The sequence below is a fragment of the Phoxinus phoxinus genome, assembly GCF_949152265.1.
Source record: "Phoxinus phoxinus genome assembly, chromosome: 16".
NCBI lineage: Eukaryota > Metazoa > Chordata > Actinopteri > Cypriniformes > Leuciscidae > Phoxinus > Phoxinus phoxinus.
This window is the reverse complement of record NC_136891.1, coordinates 28,413,880-28,441,869: the sequence shown is the minus strand read 5'-3', so window position 1 is coordinate 28,441,869 and position 27,990 is coordinate 28,413,880. Positions and strand designations below refer to the sequence as shown.

Genomic DNA, 27,990 nt, shown 5'->3' with positions numbered 1-27,990 from the left:
TTCCTGTAGTGCCTTGCCTTGAATACTAATGATTGAATATGTATTTAGACACATTGGACTACACCTGTAAGATCAAGGGTTCTATCAACAAACACTATTGATGCTTTATTGGGTGCCGCCTTCCTCCTGTTTTTGGCCTGTGGGTGATTGGCGAGCTCCCCTGCGATCAGACGGCTCATCGGACCCACCGAAAAGCTCTCCTCACGGGTACTGATGAACTCAAACAGGGTGTTGAGGGCTGAAGCCAGAGCTTTAATCTGAATCTGCAGCACAGGTGGGAGAGAGTGCATATCCACATCCATCAGACTCCCAAATCGTTTTTTCTCCGGCCTCTTCTCGTTGATGGACTGAAGATCAACTTCCAATAAAGGGAAGATATCAGAGAAAGCAGGCAAAAGTTGAAGGTGCTGCGTCAGAGGGGCGAAGACCACAGGAGCATGCATGACCTCAGAAGTATAGTTCATATCACCCATCCACTCACACAGTTTCTCTTCAAACTGCTCAAACACCGGGTTCCTCTCCAGATCAGCGCTCACATTATTCGCAAGCAAGTGAAGGGAGTGAGGAACAGTTGTGAACACCACACAGTACTGGAAGTGACTGAGGGATATGATGTCTTTGATAATGTCTGCGGTTCTACCTTTCAGCACGGTGCTGACCACAAACACAGCTTTGGGTTCATTCTGTCCACCTGCTTCAAAGCTTGAGAACTGTTTGATGTTTCGAGCTCCAGCCTCAAACAGAAGCGCAGCTCCTCCGTTCCAGTGCAGAGTCTCCGAACATCGATCATCCATGAAAACAACAGCCTTTTTTACTTTTGATAGCACTTTTTCCCACGTCTGACCGGGGAAACACACGACACCATCCGTGGGCAACATATTCCCGCAAATGCTGGCGTTTTAAATTGAGATGCACGAAAACAACAGCAGAACTGTCAAACAGACAACATTCAAAACAAACCCATGTGAGTCTCTCAAAGGTGACGTGGCGCAGAGGCGTCGCGGTAGTTATGCGTCATGGTGTAGCAATCAGCTGGGAGTTTTGAAAAGTCAAATTTGATGGTATATTATATAGATGATTTTTATTTTGCCTTTTCAAAATGGTTGCCTTTGCTTATATGTTAATTGTTTAAACTATTGTACCATTAAAAGGTAAGAATACAAAAATAAAGGCAAGGATTTGTCAGTTATAAAAAAAAAAGTTTTGAATAGTGAAGAGTTAGCTCGCGTTTGTCCATAAATACATAAAAAATAAAATCAAATTAAATAATGAACAAAATTCCGCTTTTAATTTGTGATGCTGCACTTCCTGCGGTCCTGCACACGTGCGCGTGCAGTGAGCTGCGTCTCTTTGGTAACGCGCACCTGCCACACCAGCACGCGGCGTGTCACTACTGTGACAGCTGTGACAGTAGCCCCTGAAACTGTTATCACACTACGTGAAGTTACTTTGTCGAACTTTTACTTTGGCGAATCACTGAATTAAACTGAGCCTCTGATCTCTCAAACCTGGAGGTGATCATGTCCACACGAGAGGTAGAGAAAACAGCTGATGAGAGCACTGATGACGAGACTGACTGGCTTTATGGAGGTGAGAAATAAACAAACGGACGATCAAACTTTAAAACTGACTGAAGGCAATCAAGCGTCCTCGTGATGAGATGAAAATAAACACCTGACCAACATCTACCAAACCAAAAGCATACGTTTTTAATCAGGGATCTGACCCTTAGTTTATTACAACAGAGAAAGACCGTTATTTATCCAGCTGCACGCTTTTCGTAACATTTACTTTCAAATCTACCCTACAGAGATGGCATAAATACATGTACACACCTAACATAACATAATGTAAGTGCTGCTACATTTAAAAGCAGATGGACAGCTCATTTTAAACTCTATTTGGTTATTTGTTTGTTTGTGTGTTTAAATGTGTTAATTCATTTTCAATGAAAAGTATGGCATAGGTCATCATCATGACATATGCGGTATCATGTTCATTTTAGAGGAATCGGAGAGAAGAAAAAAATCAATATACTGTAATCTAATGTAGAGATTACATTCTGAATATCAGTTTTTAAAATGGTCTTAAATTGATCCATTCTTAAACTGGCCGCATTTTACATTATGAAATTGATTCCATCTGATCACTTTTTTTTATTCATGTGAAGTCCCTCATATGTGTTTTCTTGTTTAGTTGTTTTGTGTTTTTGAGTGTCATTCAGTTGCTGATATGGCCAAAAGATGAAATTATCGGCGTGTAATGTAAAGGGATATTTATTACAGACTACTACTTGCATAACATGCACATAAATGTCCATTGTCACTCTGAGTCTGATCAATAATATTTAGTAAGATTATATTAAAATTAGTGCTGGGCAAAGTTTAATCGCATCCAAAATAAAAATTTGTGTTTACGTAATATATGTGTGTGTTCTGTGTATACTTATTTTGTATAGGCTATATAAATACACAGACATGCATTAATATATTTAAGACATTTTTTTTATATATATATAAAATGTATATTTATATATATAATATAATGTATGTATAAATATATATACAGTGTAGGCCTATATGCAAATATTTCTTGAATATATACATGCATATGTGTGTATTTATCGTATATGCACAACATAGCTAATTATACACAGTACACACACATATATTATGTAAACACAAACTTTTATTTTGGATGTGATTAATCGCGATTCATCTTTGCCCAACACTAATTAAAATGCTTAGTTTTATGATCAAAGCTCTGTAGATTTTGTTGTGGGATGATTATGTGACATATCATTCAGTGCAATACATTGATTATTGAGAGATCTGGGGTGAATTTCCCAAAATCATCATAAGCCTAAGTTGATTGTTGAACAATTGCCACCAATGCAAATTTTGAAAAAAATACTTTTTCTGCAAAGTATTGATTTACATTGATAATTTAGAGGCCATATGAATTTGTGTATGAAATATAATAGAGTAGGCTTTGTAGAATTAATTAACTATAAAGTTCTTCAACTTAATCTATAAACTATATGCAACATCTGGCTGTTTTCATGTGAAAACACAAGTCGTGTGCTAATCTCTTTATCATAAATAGATGACAATTTTGCAGAAGAAGAGACAACAGAAAAGGAAGTGTTCAGGTGAGTGTGCCAAAGCAAATGTCTTGAGCTATTGATAAGTTTCCAATGAGAAACTTGCGATTTGATGAAGTGGAACTTGGTTGATAGTTTCTAATATGTTTCCATCACTGGCCTTTTATCAAAGTCTGGATGCGTATGCAGACTTGTGTGGACTACACAGTTCACAACTCTGCATAAAAGCTCTAAAAGTGTTATAATGATTGCTACACCCCTGAGCGTAATAGTTTGAACTCTGGTGTAAAAAGACAGAAATATAAAGTAAAAACTGGTGCAAAGACTTTTAGATTAATTATTGCAGTATATTGTTGGCATAGCTTTAATCAGGCGGTTGATTTATTAATCTTCTCCAAAATGTCTGTTTGCCTTTTTTAAAGTAGCTCTTCCTCACATTTGATTAAATTTGCATATACAAATGTGCTTCGTCAGCATTTACTAATACACGTCCCCAAATCAAGCGCGCACACACACACACATTAACATTTAAATTCTCTGCCGTTGTGGGACTTTCTGCTGCTGGCAATGTCAGTAACTTTCAGGTCACTTTAGCCCCGGCTGATTTTGCGTTTGAACTGAAAGTTTACAAGACCTAATGGTGTGCCGACTCAGAACGAGAGAGGCTGACACATTTATTTCCTGTTAGGGCAAGTAGCTGTGTACAAATGAAGCGTGTATATTTAATGCCCATTTCACCGCTTAGTAATGACCATGGGTATGGGACACGTCTGTGCCGGTAGGCCTCTTTGAAAAAAAAAAAAAAAATGCTCAGAAATTGGATCAAGCCACGCGTGTCTGATGGAACTCTTTGGACGCTTGTTAAATTCAGCATTGGATGTGCACAGAGCTAACACAGTATAAGCTCCTCTTATGTGCTCATCGGAGTAGGAATGAGAAGGAATATTAACCATTGTTTTGTTCCTCCGCTTCCCAGCATAGTGTAGAGACGTGTTAGCTGTTTCTTGGAGTCGACGCAGCGTTTTTCATCGGTTGGATTGCTTTACCTTCATTAGAGTCTGGGCAAAACTCAAACCCAAGCGAGAATTTTCCCTCACGTTGCATTGGCCTTAAATAAGCCTGATGAGGCCGCAGTGATATAGGCCTCACTTAAACTAATGTAGGCCTGCAGCTAAAGATGTGCTTGTAAATTGATTCTTCTCATTGCCCATTTTTGCTTAGTGTAAAAGCATTTTTATTGTTCTGTAGCTTCAATTAGTGCATGCGGTTAAATCAGAAGTCTGTGCATCTGAAGGAAAATGAAGTTTCTCCTACAGAACACACACCTGACCTGACCGACATTTCAATTAAGAATGCGTGATTATGTGTGTGTGTGTGTATATATATATATAAATATATATATATATTCAAAATATTTTTTAAAATTAAAAATGTGTTAATTTGCTTCAAACCACTTGTGTATGTGCTTTCCCAAACTGTCAGTTATTTAAATGTAATCCATATTTTTCCCTAGTTTGAAAATGTAACTAAATCTCTCTTTTTTTGATCATTCAATACATTGTCATTATCTAATTGGCTAATATTTCTTACTTCCGCAGTGCTCTGATTGGTGATGTGGAAGGTGTGAATAGACTCAGCTACCAGGTTCTTGTTTTAGCAAAACACAATTTTTGTCATGATAATGTAGGGCATTGATTTAACTTTACAAACACAATCCGTTTTGTTTTTCCTCCTCGAAGGAGAGTGAATCAGACAGTGATGATGATGATGTCTGTGTGACCATCGGTGACATAAAAACAGGCGGATCTCAGGGCTCGTGAGTAATTCAGTCAGAGGTTTTGACATTGTCAAGCCTTCTCACGTCATACAGGGATACTTACGATGTCTTAAGGCATTTTGGGTCTAATAAATTGCTATAATGATACTTAATTGTCTCTTTGTGGTTTACTCTGTAGGTCATTTGGTTCCAGTTCCATCAATCTGAACATAAAGTCCTCTGTATCAGGTAATAAAGTGCAGGTAATTAATCTGTTGATTTGATATTCAACTCGTCTGTAGTAAAAACTATTTTTAAATATTAGAACATTTAATTACAAAACACGTAATGTGGCCCACATTTACTGCATTATTTTCCCCATTACATCATTTGGACCTATCGCAAACAAGTAAAAAAAAAAAAATTCTCTGTTTTTACAAAGTGTTGAGTGTATTCGACCCCCAATTTTTGTAAAGGGAAAAAAATGATCAAACAAATATTTTTCTTTAATTTATAGAATATATAAATAAATAAATAAATTATATAAATGTATATACAGTTTATAAATGCAAATATTTCTTAAATATATACATGAATGTGTGTGTATTTATACATAATAATTATACACGGTACACAGTACACACATATATTATACAAACACAAACTTTTATTTTGGATGCGATTAATCGCGATTAATCTTTTGACTGCCCTAATATATATATATATATTTTTTTATCATCAATGAATGGAAAACAATACAGATCAGATCAGAGCTCATGTAATTGTGTTTTAATTTGACCTCCTGAGGTTGGCATTTTCCAAAGGAAAACTTTCCTTTCATTGACCGTTTATTTGATCAAATAAAAATAAAAATGACACGTCTTATATTATAAGGATCCCTTTAGGAAATTTCTCTGGGTTTGGTTTGATCTGTATGTGGGAATCCAGCCTCTGAAGTCTTATCTACTGTGAGTCAGGCTCCAAGTCTCGAGGGCTGGATCTGGATGCTGAAGGCAGTGTCCTGCAGGTGGATGTTGAGTCCTTTGAGGAGAAGCCATGGAGGAAACCAGGTGCAGTTGATTGCGTTAAGACTTCTAAAGTGTGTGTGTTTGTTAGTGTACCTCAGATTCCAATGTACGTTTTCTCTAGTGCAAACTCTCACAGCGCATGTTGTGTATAAACGCAGGTGCGGATCTGTCTGACTACTTTAACTATGGTTTTAATGAGGACACCTGGAAGGCATACTGTGACAAACAAAGACGATTACGCATGAGCCTAGAGATCCTGAGCCTGTCGTCATCCAGCAAAATAATGGTACATTTAGCATATCTAAAATATGCCCTCACTTCTCTCATGATGTTTTACACTTGGATGTTGATAATGAGTTGTGACAGGGCATTTACTGCTGTTTCAGACTTGCTAGCTCTGTTCCAAAGCCTAGTGAAATGCATTGTTAAATAGGTCGCTGCCTACATGGACAGCTACCTTCTAAGGGAGCATCCTAACTGTCATGAAACCTCATAAGTGACTGATTTAGGAAGCCGTTATTACGGTGTCAAGTGCTTTCAGATCACTGTAGTTGGAGCAAGATGCCGATGTCCCTCTTGTACAAAAAATATGCTACTTCTTCAAAATATGTTGTTTATGTGCACTCAACTCGTAAATACAATCTTTCCAAGGTGACTTGAATGCACTAGTAGTAGTCTTTCATGCAGTATACTCGACTTTCAGTTAATTCCAATAGTTTAATGATAGCATGTTGTTAAGCTAACAGCACAATAATAAGCTTTCATAAGCATATGTAACGGGTCTTTGGGACCTGCTAGCAAATATTAATGCAATTAATATTAGCTATAAGTTGAATAGGTAGCTAAACGAATATAGGCTATATAAATACATAGCAGACACAAATATTGGGCGTCACATAATGAAATGTATTTTTTAACCATAATTTTATATTCCTTTATGAGCATAATGAGGCTGTAAAAGCGGACTGAGTTAACCTGTTCGGGGTGATGACGTTTAATGTCCCCGACAGCCTTTGTAGTCTCAAGCCACTTGTTAGCATTTCCTTTTTCAAGAGACGCAACAGATATTAAAAAAAAAAAATCACGAGTGGGGTAATACTGATGTATTTTATGTCGTTGAGTAAAACGTGAAAGTGTCATGAGCTTGTGTTCACCACAGACTTTATTTCAGCCATTTGACCAAAGCCCCATTCAAAAAACTCATTGACTTCTGGACGATGGAACCAGACGTGCTAAAATGCTACTAAGTGGTGTCATACCTGCACCACTCTATTGCCTTGTCTGCCAGATTTAATTTTTTAACTTTTTCCATTGAGCTTGTTGCAGTGTATTCTGGGACTGCCTTCACATGTGTAGCTACCTTAGAATTTGGAAAAAACACTAGGAGGCAACTGACTGGATTTATACCTTTTAGAACACATTTTACTTTGGAAGCACCTATGGTGACTTAAAATGCTGCCACTTTAGACGGCCCTAGACGTTTTTAGAGCACTTGTCTACACAGAATATGAGTCAATTCATATGAATGTGTGCTATCTCTCTCTCTCTCTCTTTCTCTTTCCAGGTGCATCAGAGTTCTAGTGATCTGCCTGAATACTCATCCAGGTGTGTACATGAAACCTAAATCAAACTTATCAGTATTAACCAATCAGACCAACCCATACACACATTTCAGACACTTTCTTCTTGGAGTAAGATGTGAGTCTAAACCCATTTACAGGTATTTTGCAGTATTTTCCCAGAAGTAGAGAGGATGCTTCTAAACTCAGCACACGATAGGCTATATATCAGCCCACTATAAGCTGTCATTTAAATTGAAGAGGTGCACCTATGCAACAGCTTCCAACACGTAAGAGAAGGCCAGTCAGCTTTTGCATACAGTGTAAAACAAATTGTATCAAGAATCTCTAATGAAGAGGCACTAGTGTTACTATAGTTAATGCACTGTCTGCGTTTTCTGTATTTTTGTTATTGAGAAATCATGTACAGTTGAATAGTTTGGTCAGGATAGGACTCTTATTTACTTTGCGTGCCAGCCATGTTCCCTGTAACAGCAGCATTTTGTGATAATGGCTTTCTGCTGTTGTCCTAAACGCTCCATACGCACGTTATCATCCCTGTTTACGCCGGTTTTAATTCTTTCTCTTTTTTTTTCTTTCTTTTAGCTTGATTTCTATCAGCTCTTGTTTTCTGTTCTCCCCTGAAGAAAACATCCTGACTGTTGAAACCTCCTAATATTTCACTATTACTTTTCTATGAGACACAACACAAATACACACACACCATGGTTCAGTCCTGGTGGTCCAGACTGCCTTTGGTCCTGGGCAGGAGTTAGCGGGGGTGATTTTTAATCAGCCGTTCCTTGAACTTCTCTTCGATCAGTTGAAGGTTATGCCTTGCTCAGGGGGACGTGTATGAACTGGAGCATTCAAGGGTAAACCAACAGTCCGGCTTTCATTATTACACATACACGCACAGACAGGATGCAGGAGTCAGTCACAGTACGCCCGTTTAAACACAGAGCATGAGGTGGCATTTTCAGAATCAAACGGGCCTTAACAAAGATTGTTATTCAATCTTGTTCAGCTACATTATAATGCAGTGTTTTTGCACACACAACAAAAAAAGAGTTCATTTGAGTTCATGTGCGTATTCAGGTATAGCTTGACTGCTTAATCTATGAATGAGATATGAAATTCTATGAATTCTATTTTCATTTTATTTAAATCTATTTTCTAAATGCATGTTTAAAATGTTTAATCAAAATGTGGAATCTTCCAGTAAGTCTTCTCTCTGGTGACATATGCAGGACTTCTCCAATCATTTAATCCGCTAAAACCCTGTCCGTCCCTGCAATCTTCTTTTTCTCTGCCTCCATTTTTGAACGCAACGCCCGCATCTCATCTTCCTTTTTGCTACTTTTTCTGTCATTATTTACCGGTACTCACCCTCATGTCATTCCAAACCTGTAGGATTTTCTTTCTTCTGTGGAACATTACAGCAAAAAGTTATTTTGAGAGATGTCTAAATGTCAAAACTGTTTCCAGCATTTGACAAAAAATATTATTTTGTGTGAAGAAATTATGAGAGATTTTTCAGTTTTGGGTGAACTTTTATCCCTTTAAATGGAGAAATCTCTGCAAAATGTTTACTGCGTGACGTACAGTGATTAAAAATACACAGAGCATGCGATGAGAGCAGACTGCAGACTGTGAATTTTTAAATTTCCCCTTTTTTTATAAAATCATGAAAGCATTTAAATCCCCTGTCATGTCTGCTGAAAGTAGGTGACACCAGAAGTGAGTCAATTTCATGCTTTTATATTAGTTTTTTTCTGTAGGTGACTCTGTCCCAAACTTCACCATCAGAACATGAACAATGACAGAGACTTTTGCAGACAGGCTGACCTTTACTTGGACGCTTGAACGCTTACTTTCTTGCAGCATGCATAATGTCCGATGCAGTATTAATGCGCTCTGTTTTATTTGATGAATTTTTAGTGACTGAAATAGGTTATCGCCTTGTTCATTTGTGCATTACTGAAAATATTTGTAGCCACGTTTCAGGGGACTTGAAGATTTATGAATGGTGATGACTACCACGGCACACATTCACCCAAGTGTGTAACTGCTGTGTGCACATGAGCTAAAAATATTGTCGTGCACATGAGCTAAAAATATTGTCGTGCACATGAGCTAAAAATATTGTCGTGCACATGAGGAGATTTCCCAGATCAGCAGGAAAATAGCGTTGACTGAGGTTGCATGTGCTAAGTGTTCTAGAACAAAAAAAAGACAAAGTGCCAGGATCTTGTTCATAAAATCTGCACTGCACACTGCAAGCCATTTAATCCTCCTCACTCGCACATATGGACTCAACATAATGATCTGACTTTGATTTATGTGTGTGGGTGTGAACAGGAAGTCGAGCGGTTCGATCAATGTTATCGGAGGACATCCTGGGACCATCAGTCGAGTGGAAGGCCGAAGACGTCACAGCGCTGATGAAAATAACATCCAGGTGTGTTTTTGCGTGCTTGATGGACATGAAGAGTACTGATCTCATATATCTGTGTGATGTGTGTATTTCAGGTCGTTTCAGAGCAATCCTCGGACACAAAGCCATCCTCCCCAAAACGGTTGCCCTTCTTTCCTCCAAACATCCCACCTCCACCTTTCCCTCCTCCCTCCATCAGCAACACACCCCCCCTTATACCTCCACCCGGTAAGCGAGCTCCATACTTTACACTCATGCACACTCGCTGTGTCAGCAGAAAAGGGACTGGCCCATGCTCTGTAGTGACGTAGTAGCATGTGAATGCAACGACATTGCAGGTTTTTCTTCAGCTTGTCCTTGAGCAAAAATCTCACTCATAATAATTCCAAAATCAAGCAGAACACATCAGAAAAGACACAGTCCTGCATATTAACCAGCATATTAAATATAAATCAGATTATTCTCATAACAATCGGGTCAATCCTCATAGTGCTAAGGTTATATTGAAGATTTTTAAGTTATATTTCTGAATATTTTTGCTTAATTTATTATTGTAATAATTTACCAGTATTTTTTTTTTGGAATTCATTATTTTATTTAGCAAGGATGCACTAATTTGATCAAAAGTGACAGTAAAGACATTTGTAGTGTTTTTTAATTCATCATAGAATCCTAAAAATAAATGTATTTTGGTTTCCACAAAATATTAAGCAGCACAACTGTTTTCATCATTGATGATGATAATAATAAGAAATGTTTCTTTAGCATTAAACTGGCATATTAAAATAATTTCTGAAGGATCATGTGACATTGAAGACTGGGGTGAAGATGCTGAAAATAGCACAGGAAAAAAATGACATTATAAAATATATTAAAAATGAAAACGGTTAATTTAAATTGTTATTTGTTTGACAATATTACTGGTTTTACTGTATTTTTGATCAAATAAATGCAGCCTTGGTGAGCTTTTTTTTTCTTACCAACCCCAAACTTATACATATATATATACACAAAATAAGTCTTTAAATAAAAACATAATAGATCAAATTTTTTAAAATGTACGTGTATGATCCAAGTGGTTGATAAAGCTGGACCTTTTTTGACCCAAAACCAGCACATTTTCAAACAGCCCAAGGGAGGTCAAAGGTTGTGTTGATGTTTTCATTGCACTGCATTGTACATATGGTCAACCATAGGGAATTTGCGGTTGCCATGACAACATTCATCCATGATGTGATTGATTCACACCCATGTTGAGCAACCTGCTGCCTTCTCCTGGTCTGAAGAGAACCTTAATATCCTGAACACATGTCTTATTAGTGCACTTTAAACATTAAGTTTATTTTTGCCAAGTATGATATAGCAAACTGCAGTGAATCTACATCCATTGCCCCATGAAGTAGTTTTTATATTTTGTTAAAGGGTTAGTTCACCTAAAAATTACCCTCATTTCGTTCCAAACCCGTAAGACCTTCGTTCATCTTAGGAAGATGTTTTTTATGAAATCCGAGAGCTTTCTGTGCCCTCGGAAGCTCTCGGTTTTCATAAAAAATATCTTCATTTGTGTTCCGAAGATGAACGAAGGGCTTGTTGGTTTGGAACCACGTGAGGACGATGAGTAATTAATTACAGAAATGTTTTTTTTTGGGTGAACTAACTAACCCTTTAATGTAGTCTCCATGTTAAAATATCGCACACTAGGGCAATGCTGTGAAATGCCCCATGATGCCCCAAAATGATGTTTATGCTTCGGTTCAAGGTTAAAGTTCAGTGCTAAACCAGATGCACTGCGGCAGCTGTGCATGTATCATTTGACAGTGACTAAATATTGAGCGTGCATGTGTCTCTGTAGGAGTCTGACAACATGTGCGCTTGAGCTAGTGCGTCTATATCCAGGTGTGTGTAATTCTCTCCAGGTTTTCCTCTGCAGCGCAGGCTTGCTGGCTCTCAGCTTGGAAAACTTCCTGCTCAGATGCTGCTCCGCCTCACTTTCAACAGGAAGTCTATAGTTGAGCTCTCCTAACTCTTCTCCTCTTCTGCTTCAAAGCCCCATCAGAAATCGCCTCCTGCCAAATCTTACCACTCCTCCTCCAGCCCACTCAGACCTCTTACTTAGACTCACCCATCATCCCCTTTTTAGGACCATCTCATCCCTTTTAATACAGTCAAAATATCAAACTTCCTGGTCAGGCCCAGCCTTTGAAGTTCAGCCTTTAATCCAGAACGGGCCATTTTCATTTTATCAAAGAATAAGCCCACCTCCCCATCTTTAAGTTATAGGCCTCTCTTTCGGACTCGTTCCCCCTGCGGATATCGCTGTACCGTTATGGCCACGCTGTTTATTTTGTTTTGCTAATGTGCTGTGTGCAGAGCCGCCGGCAGGGCGCATAAATCGGGGGGGCATTTATATTTCTACGGGGTGCCAGCGGCTGCCGAAATCCCGTTCAGCTGTGAGGTCTGGTTTGAGTGCGTGAATTTCGCATTTTGTGGGGGGGGAGGTTGCAGTAACTCTTTTGAGGGGTATGGCCCGCGAATGCCCCCCCTTGGCGTCGGCCCTGGCTGTGTGCAGCTAAAAATAGCTCAGGGCGGGAAGAACGAAAAGTGCCATGCCAGCACAATCGTGGCACTGGAAATGTGCTGAATGACCCAGCTGTGCTGAAAAAGAGAGAGGGGGGGAAAGATGGAGAGAGCCAGTTGTTAGGAGAGGAATGTTTGGATTAAATGGGGTTGTGGAGGAGTGAGAGCCTTTTTTTTTCATTCAAATCATAATTTTAATAACAGATTTGATAGGAGAGGATTTGTATTTTACATTTTTGTACTGATAGTCTAAATATTTTTGTACACAGAGTCTTTTAGAGGACATTAACGGTTGTAAATGTTCATAAAGTGCCTTTAAGCACTCTTTGCACAATATTTTCATTAAAAGGTCCAGCATCAGCTCGAAATCTCTAAAAATTCTTAAATCAAGATGCATTTACTAGATGAGTAAAATTACATAAGATATTAAGTCTTGTTTTCTGGGGAAATAAATCAAAATTAAGTGAGTTTTAGTTAAAACAAGCTAAATTATCTGCCAATGGGGTAAGAAAAATAATCTTGTTTCTGTTTGAATTAAGATAATTTTTCTTACCCCATTGGCAGATAATTTAGCTTTTTTTTTTTGTTGCAAAAACTCACTTAATTTTGATTTATTTCCCCAGAAAACAAGACTTAATATCTTATGTAATTTTACTCATCTAGTAAATGCATCTTGATTTAAGAATTTTTAGATATTTGTACTGGAAACAAGACTAAAATACTAAGTAAGAAAAGCATTTTTTTGCAGTGTACAACTTCCTAATCTCAGTGAAAGAAACAAAAGAAAGATGGAAAAAAAGAGACATGCATATTTGTGAAGAACTTTTTTTGTCACAATCATGTCAACTGAATGGAAAGAAATGTGTTTCATTATTACTCCAGTCATCAGTCACATGGTCTTTCAGAGATCATTCTAATATGCTTATTTGCTGCTCAAGAAACATGTTTATTATTGATTCTTTGATGAATATGAAGTTTAAAGGAACACCATTTATTTTATAACAAAATCTTTTGTAACGTTTAAAATGTCTGTATTGTAACTTTTGAACATTTTTATGCACGCCTTAAAAGTAATAAAAGTACAACCGGTAATTTATTTAATAAAAAAAAAACCAAACTTTTGAATGGTAGAATATATATAAATAGACTTTTAAATAAATGCATGTATAGTTTAAATTGTCCAAAAAGGCATTAACTAATGTTAACAAATGTATTTGTTTATTATAAAATGGTACCAATTAGTTTTGTGTAGCCTGTTTTGTCCTCCTGCTCAAAATACACATGACAAACTCGTATAGCATAGAGACATGTTTGGAGCATGTGTAATGTGCACTAGCTGCAGATATGTGATCTTACTGATCTATTTTGTAGCTTGCCACAGAACTCTGATATAAATTAGCATAGCATCCACAGGCATACTGGGAAAAAAAGCAGTTTAGGGAATAGTTCACAAAGTACATGCTTTCTTCGAGCACTCTGAAGTTTCAAGGACAACACAGATGATTTGCGAGGCTCTGTGTGAGTGGATGCATGCGTTTGAGGGGATGCTGCGTTTCTGCCTCGTCCTGTGTTAACCAGAGCTGCATGATTTCTGTGTTCCTCAAATTACTGTTTTTCTTTCAGCCTTTTTCCAGTCATTTTTGTTGTTGTTGAAAACGGTCTTTTGGAGCTGGCTCCCATCAGGGGTCCGTGGAAAAACAAAAGGGGGATGGTGCCCAGATGTGCACGAATGTTTGCGAGTCTGTGGCTGAGTGTGATCAAAGCAGATAAGTGTGTCTCAGCCATGTGAGGGAGAATGTGTTTTTTGGGGTGCTGCGAAGGCCCATTTGTTTCACGCACGCATTTAAAGGAGGGGGGGGGGGGGTGTTCACGGTTAGCAAGGGCAGTAAAAGTTGCAGGCCGCTGCATTTGTTGAATTCTGTCTGGATGTGTCATAAACAGTGTTGAGTCATTTGAAGTCAAGACATCTGGACACACGCACGCACAGACACAAACATGCATTTGCTATAATAAATGAAATCATATTTTTGTGTTTGAAAAAATATGTACTCCATGCACACTTATGATTTTAATATTTCTTCTTTTTTATGCTATTTCACCATATAATTTTTCACATAATGTCTGCCGTTCCAGGTTTCCCATTACCTCCCGGTGCCCCTCCACCTATGATGCCAACATTAGATAGGTAAGTGTTTATTTTGAAGTGGGTTTTTTTTTGTTCATTAATGATTGATTAAGCATTATAGCCGGGTTTGTGTATGATATATGGATCATGTGTGTGTATGTGTTCAGGTTGATCTCACAGAGATACTGGAGAGAGAGACAGTGGAGATATAGAAGAGAGAGAAAGCAAGAACATAGCAGGTCACTATACAAGCAAAAGAGGGAGAAAAAGAAAGACAGAGAAAGAATTGGAGAGACAAAGAGGTAGAGCTTGTGAAAGAGACTTAATAATGTTGCACCGTTGCAGAACACCTGTGCCGCCTTATTCAATAACCTCTAATAAAGCAATAAGCCCTGTGAAGCCGTGTTTTACAGTGGATTTAGAACAGCTAAGGGGCGTTGTTTGAACAGCTAAGAACAACAGTTATTTTAAATAGAAATCTTGATCTGTAATAGCATTATAAATGTCTTAACTGTCCATTTTGATCAATTTAATGCATCCTTGATGAATAAAATAATTAATTTGTTTTAAAAATCCAACTGACCCCAAACTTTTGAATGGTAGTGTTAATTTCGCAACTTGGATGGAATCATAGTTATAGTCATTATTGCCTTATTTTCATTCTTATTGCCTTATTTTCATATTTTATGAATTGTATGTTAAAAGAATCCAAACAGGACAGGCAAGTAAATGCTGCTACATGTGGGCACAATATTTTCTTTTAGCAGACTATTATACAGTATGGCAGATTGTTATTAGCAAAAAGAAATATCACACAAGGAATAAAAAGATGCCCATGAGATTAAAACAAGAAAGTAAAGTTTCAAAAGCAAGTTTAAGAGTTATGGGACTCATTCATTCAGTGTCCCTCATGACAGAGATGATTGACTCTTCCTAAAGCTGTGATTGGCAGCCTTCATGGAGTTTATGGGACAGTCAAACTAGGCTGCAACTACAAAAGCTTTTCTTTTCTTTTTTTCAGTCTGTCAGAGTCGTTACTTCTGTCTCTGTTCCTGCCTGAAAGTATGTAGGGCAGCTCATCAAAGTTTCACCCCAGACTTAGAAGAAGAGAAATCAAGACAAAAGCACTAAACTCCCATCTGCTTCAGTTAATCCACTGTGACTGTCTTTCTTCCATACACACAGAATTACTTATTCAGTTTGAACAGGCTCTTTCAGCTCATCTCTGTGCTTGGAAGATATCAAACGTGTGTTTAAGGTGTGTGTGTGTGCTTGTACATGTACTTACATGCCTCTCATCTGTCTGACGTCATAACTTATCTTCTTAAAACTAAAATACGGTTAAAAAGCCATCCCTGACCCAGTCAAACGCCAAATAAGGCATAGAGACAGACAGACAGGGTGGCCATGTTTGTGCCTCTGGCCTCCTGTTTACAGGCATCCAGAACTCCCCATCCATCTATGCCTTATAATCTTCCTCCCTTTCTCCCTAAGACAAACAGCCAAGTCTCTGCCTGTCTATCTCCCCCCTCACTTACTTTATTTCTAGATTCACTCCCCTCACAGTTTGACAGGCATCATCATCTGCAGAACAGTCGAGTGGTTCAGTACCAATTGTTTTAAGGCTTCTGCGGAATCATGATATTTCCTAAACAATAGGTATATATTACATATTTTGATAGTACACATACATACTGTACACACATTTAGTCAGAACAAAAGTGGACGTTACTTAATTGGTCAGACGACATTTTCTTATGAAAATGCTTATGTTGGTCATACTTCCAAAAAGTATAATCTGTGATTCTGAATGACAGTATCCACACCGGCGCGGTGACTGACAGCCACACATCCTCCTCAAAACACTGGATTCATCCGCTCTGTGCCGTTTCGTAAAGTTGACAATCCCGCGAATAACTGCAATTGCAGATTTCGAACAGAGATGGCGACAAAGAGGAAAAACTACGGACTGTAGCTTTAAGTAAATGACTGTTTAGTGACAGTTTAAGAAGTAGGTCCTTTGCAGACATCAAAATAAAATAAAAACAAAAAATACGCATTTTGCCACTGATACTGTGACATCTGTGCTTCCCCTCTTTTGAAAGGCATTAGTGTGGGTTTTAAATGGATTTCTGCTTTGTTCACGTCTTTGTTAAGAGTCATGTGGATTTATGCTCTGTTCATGTCTTTGTCGAGGTTTGTAAAAGCTCTGACTTTTTTTCATGTACAAATGGTGTGTAAATTTACAAATGCCATTTGTAAATTGACTGTGTCTGGCTTCCGGTGTCATCTGCTTCCAGTTATTTTTAGCTAAACAAAAAAGCTCATTATGCTGCTTGATATTGTAAACTGGTATTTCTTACCCTATTATTTAAATGTACTGGCTTAATCATAAACATGCTGGTTTGATGCGCAAACAGTTTTACCATTACTGTACTGCACTTTTTTATTCTTCTCGTTATTTCCCTATTGCAGCTAATAAACCGGAAGTCTCGCACATTCACAGAAAATAGCTTACTTCTGCGTTAAAAGATAAAAAGAACCAAAATGGCAGCAGACTCTCTACTTCTCTGTGCTAATTTTATCCTTTTTCACCCTCTTCTGACCCAACTCCCTCCGTTTTTTTTTTTCCATTTCCTGATCCTCAAGTTTGCTTTTTTTCAGTCATTTTTCTGTTGTTTAAAGAATGGTTCTTCTCACGTCTCAGTCTCTCTGCCAAGTCCAAACATCCTTGGAGGAGTTTCCGTTCATCCGAACCCTGCCAGCCAACAACTGTATAATTCATGAATCACTTCCTCTCCTACCATCACTCCAAAAAACTCACTTTTCTTCTTTTCTCCCTTCTTTTCTGTCCTCTCTGTCACATGCATGCTCGTTTTTCACACATAAACATCACATGCTGGGAGAATGTAGTAAATATAAAGGGTCCTTGTACAAAGCCTTGGGGGACACCCCTGGGGCCAGTTGCATAAACTTAGCCACTATGTTAAGACCGTGTCTTAAGAACTAGCAGTTAGACAAGAGATAATCAGTCTTACTTTTCCAATTCAAATTAGACCGATCTACCTTTTTATGTAACTGGCTTGAAAAGGTTAGACCAGTTTTGAAGAAAAAAAAAATAGATGACAAACTTTTAAGACTAGGCTAATCAGTTTATGCAACCGGCCACTAAAATAGGCCACAAGGTTCTCTGGGAGATTATTTCAAAAGAATAGCACCTTTCCTTCTGCTTTAAATGTATCATGCCTTGGCTCTCCAGTCATCAAAAAGAATCCACAGTCCATTTTTAGGAAGAGGCGGTCATTTTATATTAAGTGCAGATTGCTTTCATCCTTGGGTTTGATTTAGATGTTTTGAGTCTTCGCATCCACATCCAGTGAATATAGTTTCATTACTTGCCAGCAATCCCTCATCACATGTTGTGAAATATCAATAGTAAATGTTTTAATGGTAACACTTTACAATAAGGTCTCATTTGTTAACATTAGTTAATGTATTAACTAACGTGGACTAATAATGAGCAATCTATTTCTTACAGTATTTATCAATCTTTCTTAATGTTAGTTAATAAAAATCTGGCTGTTCATTGTTTGTTCATGTTAGTTCATTCATAGTGCATAATGTTAACAAGTACAATGTGCTTTTCATAATATATTAGTAAATGTTGATGAACTAAGATTAATAAATGCTGTAGAAGTATTGTTCATTATTAGTTCATGTTATCTAAAATAGTTAAGTAATGTTAACTAATGAAACCTTATTGTAAAGTGTTACCGTTTTAATAATTGTTGATAAGCTTCCTTAGCAAAGTGATGTGGAGCAGCCGACTGCATGTTTGCGCAGCCATTAGTGTGAGGCCACCAGGGTCAAATTCTGCAGTGATTAGCTGTCTTAATGATCCAGGCGCTAATTAAAGCTTACCTCAGGGGTGAGATGAGACTGTAACTGCCAGATCATCTAACATCGATTATCATAAATTCCTCCTCTCATCTCCCTTTGTCTGTTCTGATGTGTATAGACAGAGCAACAATGAAAAACTAGCTGGCTGAATTTAAAAGGATTTGTAAGCGAGAGAAGAGAGGAAGTGGGATTCAGGAAGGGAGAGAGACAAAGAGAAAGAGAAACCAGAACAGCAGCATCTTTTCCAGAGATATTAATAGAATCTGTGCACCAACACCTGACCACAAGGAGTCCTGTTGGATGCAATTTCTCTCACACACACTCAACTTCTACTCCAGCATAGAACGCCCCGGAAGCGGGGCAGGCAGTCAGGGTTTATGGCAATGGCTTGTTTGCCTGAGCTGTATCTGCTCACATAATCACACACAGTCGCACACTGCTGGCACGTTACCGGGGCGCATGCTGCACTTTGAGTTAATGCCAGTAACATCAAACAATGAGGAAATTGAGCTCTGAAATAGAGGAAAGTCTTTTGATCATAGAGAAAAGTTCTGTCTGCCGCTTTATTCTCTTACTTTTTGCATATTTTGTTGGTATGCTCTATTTATTCCTTTCTCTTTGTTGTTAGTTAAAAGCAATATGGTCTTGTCTGCTCTGGGTGCTGTAAGAGCAAATTCTTTTTTAATTAAATGTTTTTTTTAATCTTTAACACTCCTTCGTTTTTGTTTATAAGGGTCCTTTGGTAAAGTCAATCACATTGCATGTAACAGCACTGCTTTTTCCTGAAAGAGAAAGATTCAAATGAGTGTTTGTGCATCCAAATGTTTTTTCAAGTTTTTTTAATTTTATATATATTTCAAATAAAACAAATTATAAAAATGCAAAATAGTGGATTTTTGAGCCACACTTTTGTCACTAACGTTTTCTTTCTCACCACAGTAGTGGACATTTGGCAGGAGGCTATGATCGACGCTCCGCTCCACCTTACCCTTTTACTGCAGGTATGAATATTGAAAGTCTATGAAAGATATGCACTACACCTGCAATGAATAATGTGTTTTTTGTTGAATGATTGTTCTAAGAACTTCATCACCTTTGGTTCTATGCCAGTTCTAACCTAATAATCATACTTTTTATATAGTAATGTGATTCAAAGTTCAGGCCCTGAAAATAAATTTAGGACATATGGGAAATAAAATATACTTGCTAATGGAACATTGTGAGTTTTCATTGGCACCTACATTTTCTGTGTGGGAGGGAAAGGAAACCTTTTAATGTTTTTGTGTATGTTTTTTAAAGTCTGTGTTTGAGGAACATTTTCTTGTGGATTTTCCAAAGTCTTGTAGCGAATAGTGGGAAAATATTTCATTTGGACCGTCTTAATTGGAGCATCAAACACCCTGGACAATCAAAAGAGCGAAAAGAAGAGTTTCTGCTCACACAAACACAACTGCACAGATTGCCACACACCAACAGCCACAAACGTCTCAGAGCTTTTTTCTATATGCGAGGACGCGTAGGGTGGGGCGGTTGGTGGCGACAACAAAGTGTAGAACTGCACACAAAGCGTTAATATACTCAACACTCGCTCATCATCACCACACACACACACACAGGTCCTGTACAACTGTGGAGGGATACGTTTCCAGCCACTGAGCATAGAAATGCACTGCAAGCATTTCCACTGCAGTCCAGCACACATCATTATTGTTGGCAGAGGTTAACAAGGACATACGTACACAGAAAAATGAGCATGTCAGAAAATCTGTGGCCTTGTTAACCTCTGCGTGTTGTAATGATTCGGGGCGTACTCAAGAGACCAAAGCCGTTATTGTCACTGTGAGCTTTCAGTGATTGTCATATGCGTGTTTGTGTGTTGAAAGAGAGACAGAGAGAAAGCAATAGCTTTGCTTGTTATATAGCAAGCTGTTATCCTGCCATCTGTCTCAAATCTGTTGTTTAAATATGCAGCAAAAATGTGCTGCATAAAACTGTCATACCTTTAGGACAGATTTGAGCTAGATTTGAACTAGCTAGATGTGTGTGATTGTAAAATGTCAGATCAGAGTTTATGATTCTTTTATTATTATATAACTTTGTTTAATATCACTGCTGTAATTATATTACATTACATTAATCATATTATATTATATATTTTACACATTTATTATTATTCACTCATACAAGAAATTGATAGATATCGATTTGTATCTGCTTAAATAATTTCATGTTTTCTTTCTTCCAGGTGTGTACTCACCTGTAATGGGCGTGGCTTCCTGGCCTGGTGTGATAGAAAGTGACAAGGCGTGGGAAAACTACTCCCGTCATAACAAAGAAAGGGTGAGAGAGAAAACCAGAGAAAGAGGGCACAAGACCGAGCGAGAGCGTGAGAGAGAGCGGTACAGAGAAACAGATCGAGAACACAGTCCATCCTCCCAAGACCACAGAAGGTAAGACAGCCAATCAACAGTCTGAATATAGCACGGTTAATTGGACATTTAATTGGAGCTGTTTGTAAGATCTGTGAAATTTCAGTTTTCTTCCGTGTCAATGCATTTCTTATTGAAACAAAAAAATTACTACTTTCTTAGCAGGTGAGGTGTTTTTGGGGAGGGTCATTCTCATTCTAGAGAGCATTTGATTGGATAAAATCTGTGTAGTGCAAGTTGAGTCATAAATATTGTTGGTTCGTTCTCCCAAAAGAGAAAGACTACATATTATCTTCATTTTGTCAATGTTTAGGAGTACTGGCATATAGATTGCCTTTTTTCATAGACATCTGTTTTTTGTTTGTTTGTTTGCTTTAATTGAGGGAATAAAAGTTCCAGCCATGGATCAGTTGGTACAGATCTAGTACACATTCACAGACTGCATGACACAAGCATATGTGTGGGAAAAGAAGAGATTAAGTGAAGAAAAATAGAGTGACTAAAAACAGTTGTGGTGGGAAAGACGACAGGAATATGAGACTTAACAGAACTGTTTATCTGTTTGTCTGCCTGTCCGTCTGTATGTGTATTAAAGATACAAGCTTTTCTTGCAGAGGCTTTGCAGTGTGGACAAAAGAAAGAAAATTATAGAAAACACACACATCAATGAAAACAGGATTTGTTTTCCTTTTCCTTGCTGTTTTTTGTTTTGTTTATATACCTTGACCAAGCACAGAATCAGCGTGCACTTAAAGGGATAGTTCACCCACAAATGGAAATTCTGTCATTTTTTTTTTTTACTGAAGTTCATTGTTCTAAACTGTATGATTTGTGTTAAATTGTGTCATACAGTGGAAGTCAATGGCATGAGGTTGAATAAATAATTGACAGAATGTTCTTTTTTTGGGTGAACTATCCATTCCCTTTATCCAAAATTCATTAATCATAATCAATTATTTAACTCCAGTAAAACTTCCATTTCTCTGTGAAACAGAGAAAGTTGAGTCTCAGCTTGTAATTTCTTGGAACAAGGAAACCAACATATTCCTCAAAAGTATTGCTTTTGTGCCCCACAGATGAAAAAAAAAGAGAGAGTTTGGTGACCCATATTTCGTTTTCTTTGACCTCACACATTTGTGCTCCGAGTCTGTGCCGTGGTGGCAGTAAATTCAATGTGAGGTCACATGAGGAGACAGCTGAGATTAAAACAGGCCAGTAGAACAGCTGGGAAGCACACCGGTCCGTCACACTTGCGAAGGCAACATGCTCTCTATCTTTTAGATTCTCTTTCTCTTTCTCTCGATTCCAGGTTCTTTCATGCACACAAAACATCCACACTCTTCTTTACTTTATGTCAGATGTTAAAGTTAAAAGTAACCTTATGTTAAAGTGTTTTTGTGTGTGATCGAGACATACAGAAAGAACCTGAGTGACCATATCTCAATATCTGGATGGGTATATCCTCTCTAGTGCCTTAAGGGTTGCTTTTTAATCAAAAAGTATGACAACGTGCTAAATAAAACGACTGCCAAATCTCAACATGAGTCCTCTGACTCACTGCTGGACCTGTGCGAGCCAAGGACACACACACACACACACACACTTTTGGCCTAGTACCACGTAAACTAGGACTGAAGTTGTCACACGCAGCCGCCCATGCCAAGGCTTTGAGGGTATGTTAGCAGCTTAGCGCCTGTGCCATTTCTCTGAGAGAGCAGAGAACCTACTGAGTTACATATTCATTCAGCTCTCAGATCCTCTCTCTCATATATACACTGACAAATCTGTGTCTTCTCCATCACTGTTTTACACAACATCCACTCAGAAGCTGCACAGCTGATCTCTGTCTGCCTCACGCTGAGGGAATGACAACACTCTGTTCACCATACACAACCTCTCTCGCTTTAGCACATGCTGAGAGAACTTTACATCTAAGATCCTGTTTACGGCTGGAATTTAATATCCATTTCCAGGGATTCGATCATGAGCTGTAAATACTGGTGTTAATGGGGTCCAAAATATTTGTTGGTCCAATCACTTAAAGGGATAGTTCACTTTAAAATTAAAATTCTGTCATCATTTACTCGCCCTCAAGTTGTTTCAAACCTGTATTAATTTATTTCTTCTGCTGAACACAAAGAAAGATATTTTAAAGAATGTCAGTAACCAAACAGTAGTCTGTACCCATTGACTTCCATAGTATTTTTTTTTCCTACTATGGAAGTCAATGGGTACAGACTACTGTTTGGTTACTGACATTCTTCAAAATATCTTCCTTTGTGTTCAGCAGAAGAAATAAATTAATACAGGTTTGAAACAACTTGAGGGTGAGTAAATGATGACAGAATTTTCATTTTAAAGTGAACTATCCCTTTAAGTTGCATTCAGAGATACTCCGAAACGCATTTGACACATTTCATGTCCAGTGTAAACACTCTTTCATGTTGTGTCCTGGACAGCAGTGACTTTAAACTTTTGACAATTTAGAAAAATACTATTTTATAAAATAAAAAAAAGCATATACAGACTTTGCAGGACATCTTTAGTGTGACGTATGAAGTAATGCAAATTTGAAATTAATTTGAATAAAAGTAAATGAATGAATGTAAATAATATAAAGTTATTTTTAAAGTTAATTTAATACATGTATTAGACACCAATAAAAATATGCTTGAAACCACATTTGTGGTAAATTAAAATAAGCTTTAATGTATATATGTATGCATGTATGTATGCAGGCTTTGTGATAATTACTATCCGTCAAAAAGTATCTACCGTTTAATAAATTTAATAAATTTGGGATGGCTTTTAATGTTTTAAAATGAAGTCTCTTATGTTCACCAAGGCTACATTTATTTGTTAAAAAACAGTAATATTGCGAATAATATCTATTTAAAATAACTAATGTAAAATCTAGAGTAATTTATTCCTCTGATGGCAAAGCTGAATTTTCAGCATCATCACTCCAGTCTTCAGTGTCACATGATTATTCAGAAATCATTCTCATATGCTAAGAAACATTTATTTTTATTATCAGTGTTAAACAGTTGTGCTGCTTAATATTTATGTGAAAATATTTTGTTTGCTTGCTACTAAGTGGCTCAAATTAAAAAGTCACATACCTGGCAAAACGGCACATCCAGTGATTATTTTTTTCATAGTACATGTAATAATACCTTTTAAACATAATTAATTTGTCTTGGCCGATCACTCATGATCAGATCATCCAAGATGAATGTCACCAGGTGTAAACGGGGCCAAACTTAAAAGCAAAATCAGCATTCAAACAATCTGCCACATCCTTCTTTTCTCACTTTGCCCTTTCTCTCCCTCACTCACTCACTCTCCCTTTAATCTGGCTGGTAATGCTCTTAGCTGGACATTTGGTGAACACTTGTCCCCTAGATATGATCTCATTCCTGTGGCTCACAGAGAGGACTGGCCTGTCTTCAGTCCAGCTGGCACGACACCTACACACACTCTCACAGACACCCACATCATGTCTTACTCATTGTGCCTTTATACATTTATAAGTCCCAGAGGGCCATGTATATTCTTCAAATCTGTTTTAATAGCATGAAGAACAATTTGCAACCGCATGCGACACACCAACACAGATTCATGTGAGGCTTCCAGCAATGGTTGCTAACAATAACATAATTTGATTAATAATGAGAAATACACATAAATGAAACATATGTACACATTTACTTAAATGGATAGTTCACTCAATGTTTTGTAGAAGTAGGATTTTTATTTTTTGTGTGAACTGTGCCTTTAAGTGACATAAAAACATTTGGCTTTCTGGATGCCTCACACTGACCACTGCCACCACAAACTCTTTTGTCCCCTGTCATCTGATTAGTGTTTCCAAGAGTAATCTATAGCACATCACCTGAGGGCCGGAGCTTTTAGCTGACTGCTAATTACTGAGGGAGGATCAGGTTATTGAGTTTCTCTTTTCTCTCGCTCTTTTTCTGTGCAAATGTGCATGTGGTTAATGTGCACTTAGAGGCTTTCATTAGGATACGTCATAATGGCTGCAGGTTGAGCCGTTTCAGAGAAGATGCAGTGTGTTTGCGTGACCGTGACCCTGTAAACATGTCGAAGAATATTAATATATTTGAATTTAATCATTCTGATTCTGTGTATGTTAAGAGTGTTGGGGAAGCTACTTAAAAACTGTAAGCACTTTCATTGGAATATGGTATAATTTAAGATAAATCATCCCTAAGTGTAACATTTTAGCATGTATTAAGTAAGTGTTTAAAGTTACTGGAGCTAAAACGAAGAAGGTTCCCTTAGCCTTAAGTCCCTTTCACACCAAGGACGATAGTTATCATTATAGTCATCTTTCTTACTTTCCATAGTCTATTGTACATATCATATTAATGCATGCTATTGTTGAGGACATTAAATTATTGATTAAATTATTGTGCAAAGTTGCTAAAATGCAGCGTAATAGTTGGCAAGAGCGAGCATTAGCTTAGCACCATTAGCTTAGCAAAATGCAAAAGTCGAACTCTGTTGATAACAATTGACAGTCTGCCATGCAGTTGCTGCTTATGTTGAGCATTTCAAAATGTCACTTTTGAGGTTCCTTAATAGGCAGCTACCTTGGTGTACAGTAGTGGGTAGTGAGGCATCTTGCTAGGTTTTAGAACTGATCTGATGTGCTGTGTTATTTTGCCTCATTGTGCTTGGATATGTGTGTGCAGTGAGGAAGAGCGTGCATCTCGACACAGGGATCACGGTCATCACGGGAGCGAGAGGTACAGGGAAAGCTCGGGAAGAGAAGGATCGGGAAGAGAAGGAGCGAGGGACAGACATCGAGAACGAAGACACCGAGAAAGGAATGAGCAACACAGATCCTCACGCAGGTAACGCACAGGGTCAGAAATTCACCATGGTGCAGGACAGTAAAAGACAACATGTTTCCCCTTGATGTTTCAGATGTGGGGGCCGAAAAAGTCCCTGCAGTGAACTCCTCTGTTTGTTTGTTTGTTTTTAATCTGTTATCTAACATTTGATATATTTTTCATAGCATTCTATTCTAATCCTATCTACCGGCGGTAGTTATGCGTTTATTTCCTCTACTGACACCATAGTGACCTGTGGCTGTCAAATATTGCTGAATGTGTAGCTAACATAAAGTGCTTTTCATGGAAAAACAAGGAAAAACAAACTAAATCAGCTCTGAAAACACTTATTGTTCAGAAGTCATTCCCAACAACATGAATCAGTGATTAGATCAAAATCTGCTGTGACCGTAGACCGTAAAAAGCTGTAAAATCCGATATAGGAATTGTATTCTAAATGTATTCTGACAGAGCATTTCTGTATAATGACTTCTTGTGCATTATGTAGAGCATTATGGCACTTTTATTGAATGCCCCTGCTATTCATATGCTCTTTATATGCTGATTAATAATGTTACATGTATGGGAAAACAAACGTCTAAAAGACGCAACATGTCAACTTGTCTCAAATCTGGTTTAATTAAATGGTCAGTCATCTCTATGACAGATACAAATAATTGTATTTGATGCATTCTCATTATCTGCAGTTTTTTAGCGAAAGTATCTATTTTGCTGCTCACCGTGTCCTGCTACTGTTGTTAAAATAACCGCATATCTTAATTTGGCGTTTTAACGTCTTTATCGGGAGAAAGCAACGCGCATGGAGTGGAAAGGGCTTGAATTAAGCACTTTTGGCTCTAGTTAAAAATATTAAAAATAGATATAGCTCCATTAACAACTAGTGCTTGTGGTGTGGCCCCATTGTTTTGACGCGCTGCTCACTTTAATCTGTAGAAACATTAAAATGCCACAATTTTGATCCAGATCGCAGTCCCCCATTTGAATAACACTGATTTAGAACTATTTCTATATTTGATTTTGATCTTACTGCCGTAATTTTGCAGATACATTGTTATTTTATATAGTGTATTTTATATTATAAATAACATTTTAAGAGATGCTAGTATAAGCTTCAGCATCCCTGCTATATTTTTAACGGGACAAGTTTATTATACAAAAAATTATATATATATATATTTTTTTAAACGCTCATAAGGGTAAAAATACCCCTGGAAATTAATTTCAGGGTGCAAATATTGTCCCTTAATTAAAAAAAGGTAATTACTTAGTCTGGCAACACATATACTGTATACTAACCCTAAGATGCATAAAAACCCTGGGAGGTTCGAACAATTAGCCTTATGTACAAATCTACACACAAAACACCACAACAAATACATGTACAGTATGTTCACATGCCATTACAGCCCCATATCATGCAGAATAACACACACACAAACACACACACAAAGGCCTACAAAGGTGATATTCATTAGAGGGGGCAAACCATCTTATATAACCATTATATATTTATAGATCATGTGAGCTCTCTCTCTCTCTCTCTCTCTCTCTCTCTCTCTCTCTCTCTCTCTCTCTCTCTCTCTCTCTCTCTCTCTCTCTCTCTCTCTCTCTCTCTCTCTCTCTCTCTCTCTCTCTCATTAGTGGCAACAGTAGGCGGCATCATGATAGTGATGACGCAGATAGCCACAGGAGACACAGGCACAAACGCTCCAGACACAACCAAGGAAGCCTTGAGCCCAGCGAGGAGTGCATTGCGGACCAGGAGAACCAGTCAGAGCCCACAGAATAACTCCCTGGCCAGCTGGTGAGCCCATTTGTTGACCAATAGGAGGTCTTTATTGAAAGATCGTTAGTTTCGTCACCAGTCAAAGCCTGAGTGACCAACTGTGAATAGATTTTGATTAATCATATGCCAAACACTTGATATGCCAATTTATGTTACAGTTTTAGCAATTTAATATTTAATTTCTTGAAAATGTAATTTATAAAAAATTAAACATTGGTCCAAAGGGTACACTATTTTTTAATTTACAAATTTATTTATTCATTATTTAAAATGACTTATTATTGTTTTGATAATACAAAATGGTATTTTTGTTGTGCCAAATGTTAATTTTGTTGAAGAAAATCATTATAAACATGATCAAGAAACATAAATGTGTGTGAACCATGATTTTAGCGTGGAGAACCCCAGCA

The 27,990-nt window shown here is 37.6% G+C and overlaps 2 protein-coding genes across 4 annotated transcripts in view; one reads left to right on the top strand and one right to left on the bottom strand.

Moving 5' to 3' along the window:
- The window catches only part of scfd2 (sec1 family domain containing 2), a 114,256-nt gene extending 112,910 nt beyond the window's left edge, over positions 1-1,346 (bottom strand). The window contains exon 1 of the mRNA XM_079583574.1: positions 65-1,346. Within this exon, the coding sequence (XP_079439700.1) occupies positions 65-878 (814 nt within the window). The 5' untranslated portion in view covers positions 879-1,346. The remainder of the gene's footprint in view (positions 1-64) is intronic.
- Positions 1,316-27,990, top strand: fip1l1a (FIP1 like 1a). Of its 3 annotated transcripts, XM_079583576.1 has the most exons (17): positions 1,457-1,590; positions 3,106-3,151; positions 4,702-4,747; positions 4,843-4,919; positions 5,059-5,108; positions 5,837-5,929; positions 6,046-6,173; positions 7,452-7,492; positions 9,808-9,907; positions 9,979-10,111; positions 14,594-14,645; positions 14,753-14,887; positions 19,425-19,486; positions 20,731-20,935; positions 25,633-25,794; positions 27,436-27,598; positions 27,974-27,990. In XM_079583576.1, exons 1-16 carry the CDS (start codon positions 1,521-1,523, stop codon positions 27,581-27,583), a joined length of 1,548 nt encoding a protein of 515 aa, XP_079439702.1. In that variant the 5' UTR covers positions 1,457-1,520; the 3' UTR covers positions 27,584-27,598; positions 27,974-27,990. The 3 variants fall into 3 exon arrangements, with proteins under 3 accessions (XP_079439703.1, XP_079439702.1, XP_079439701.1); XM_079583575.1 differs by lacking the exon at positions 27,974-27,990 and having other exon boundaries at positions 27,436-27,939; XM_079583577.1 differs by lacking the exons at positions 14,753-14,887; positions 27,974-27,990 and having other exon boundaries at positions 1,316-1,590; positions 27,436-27,939.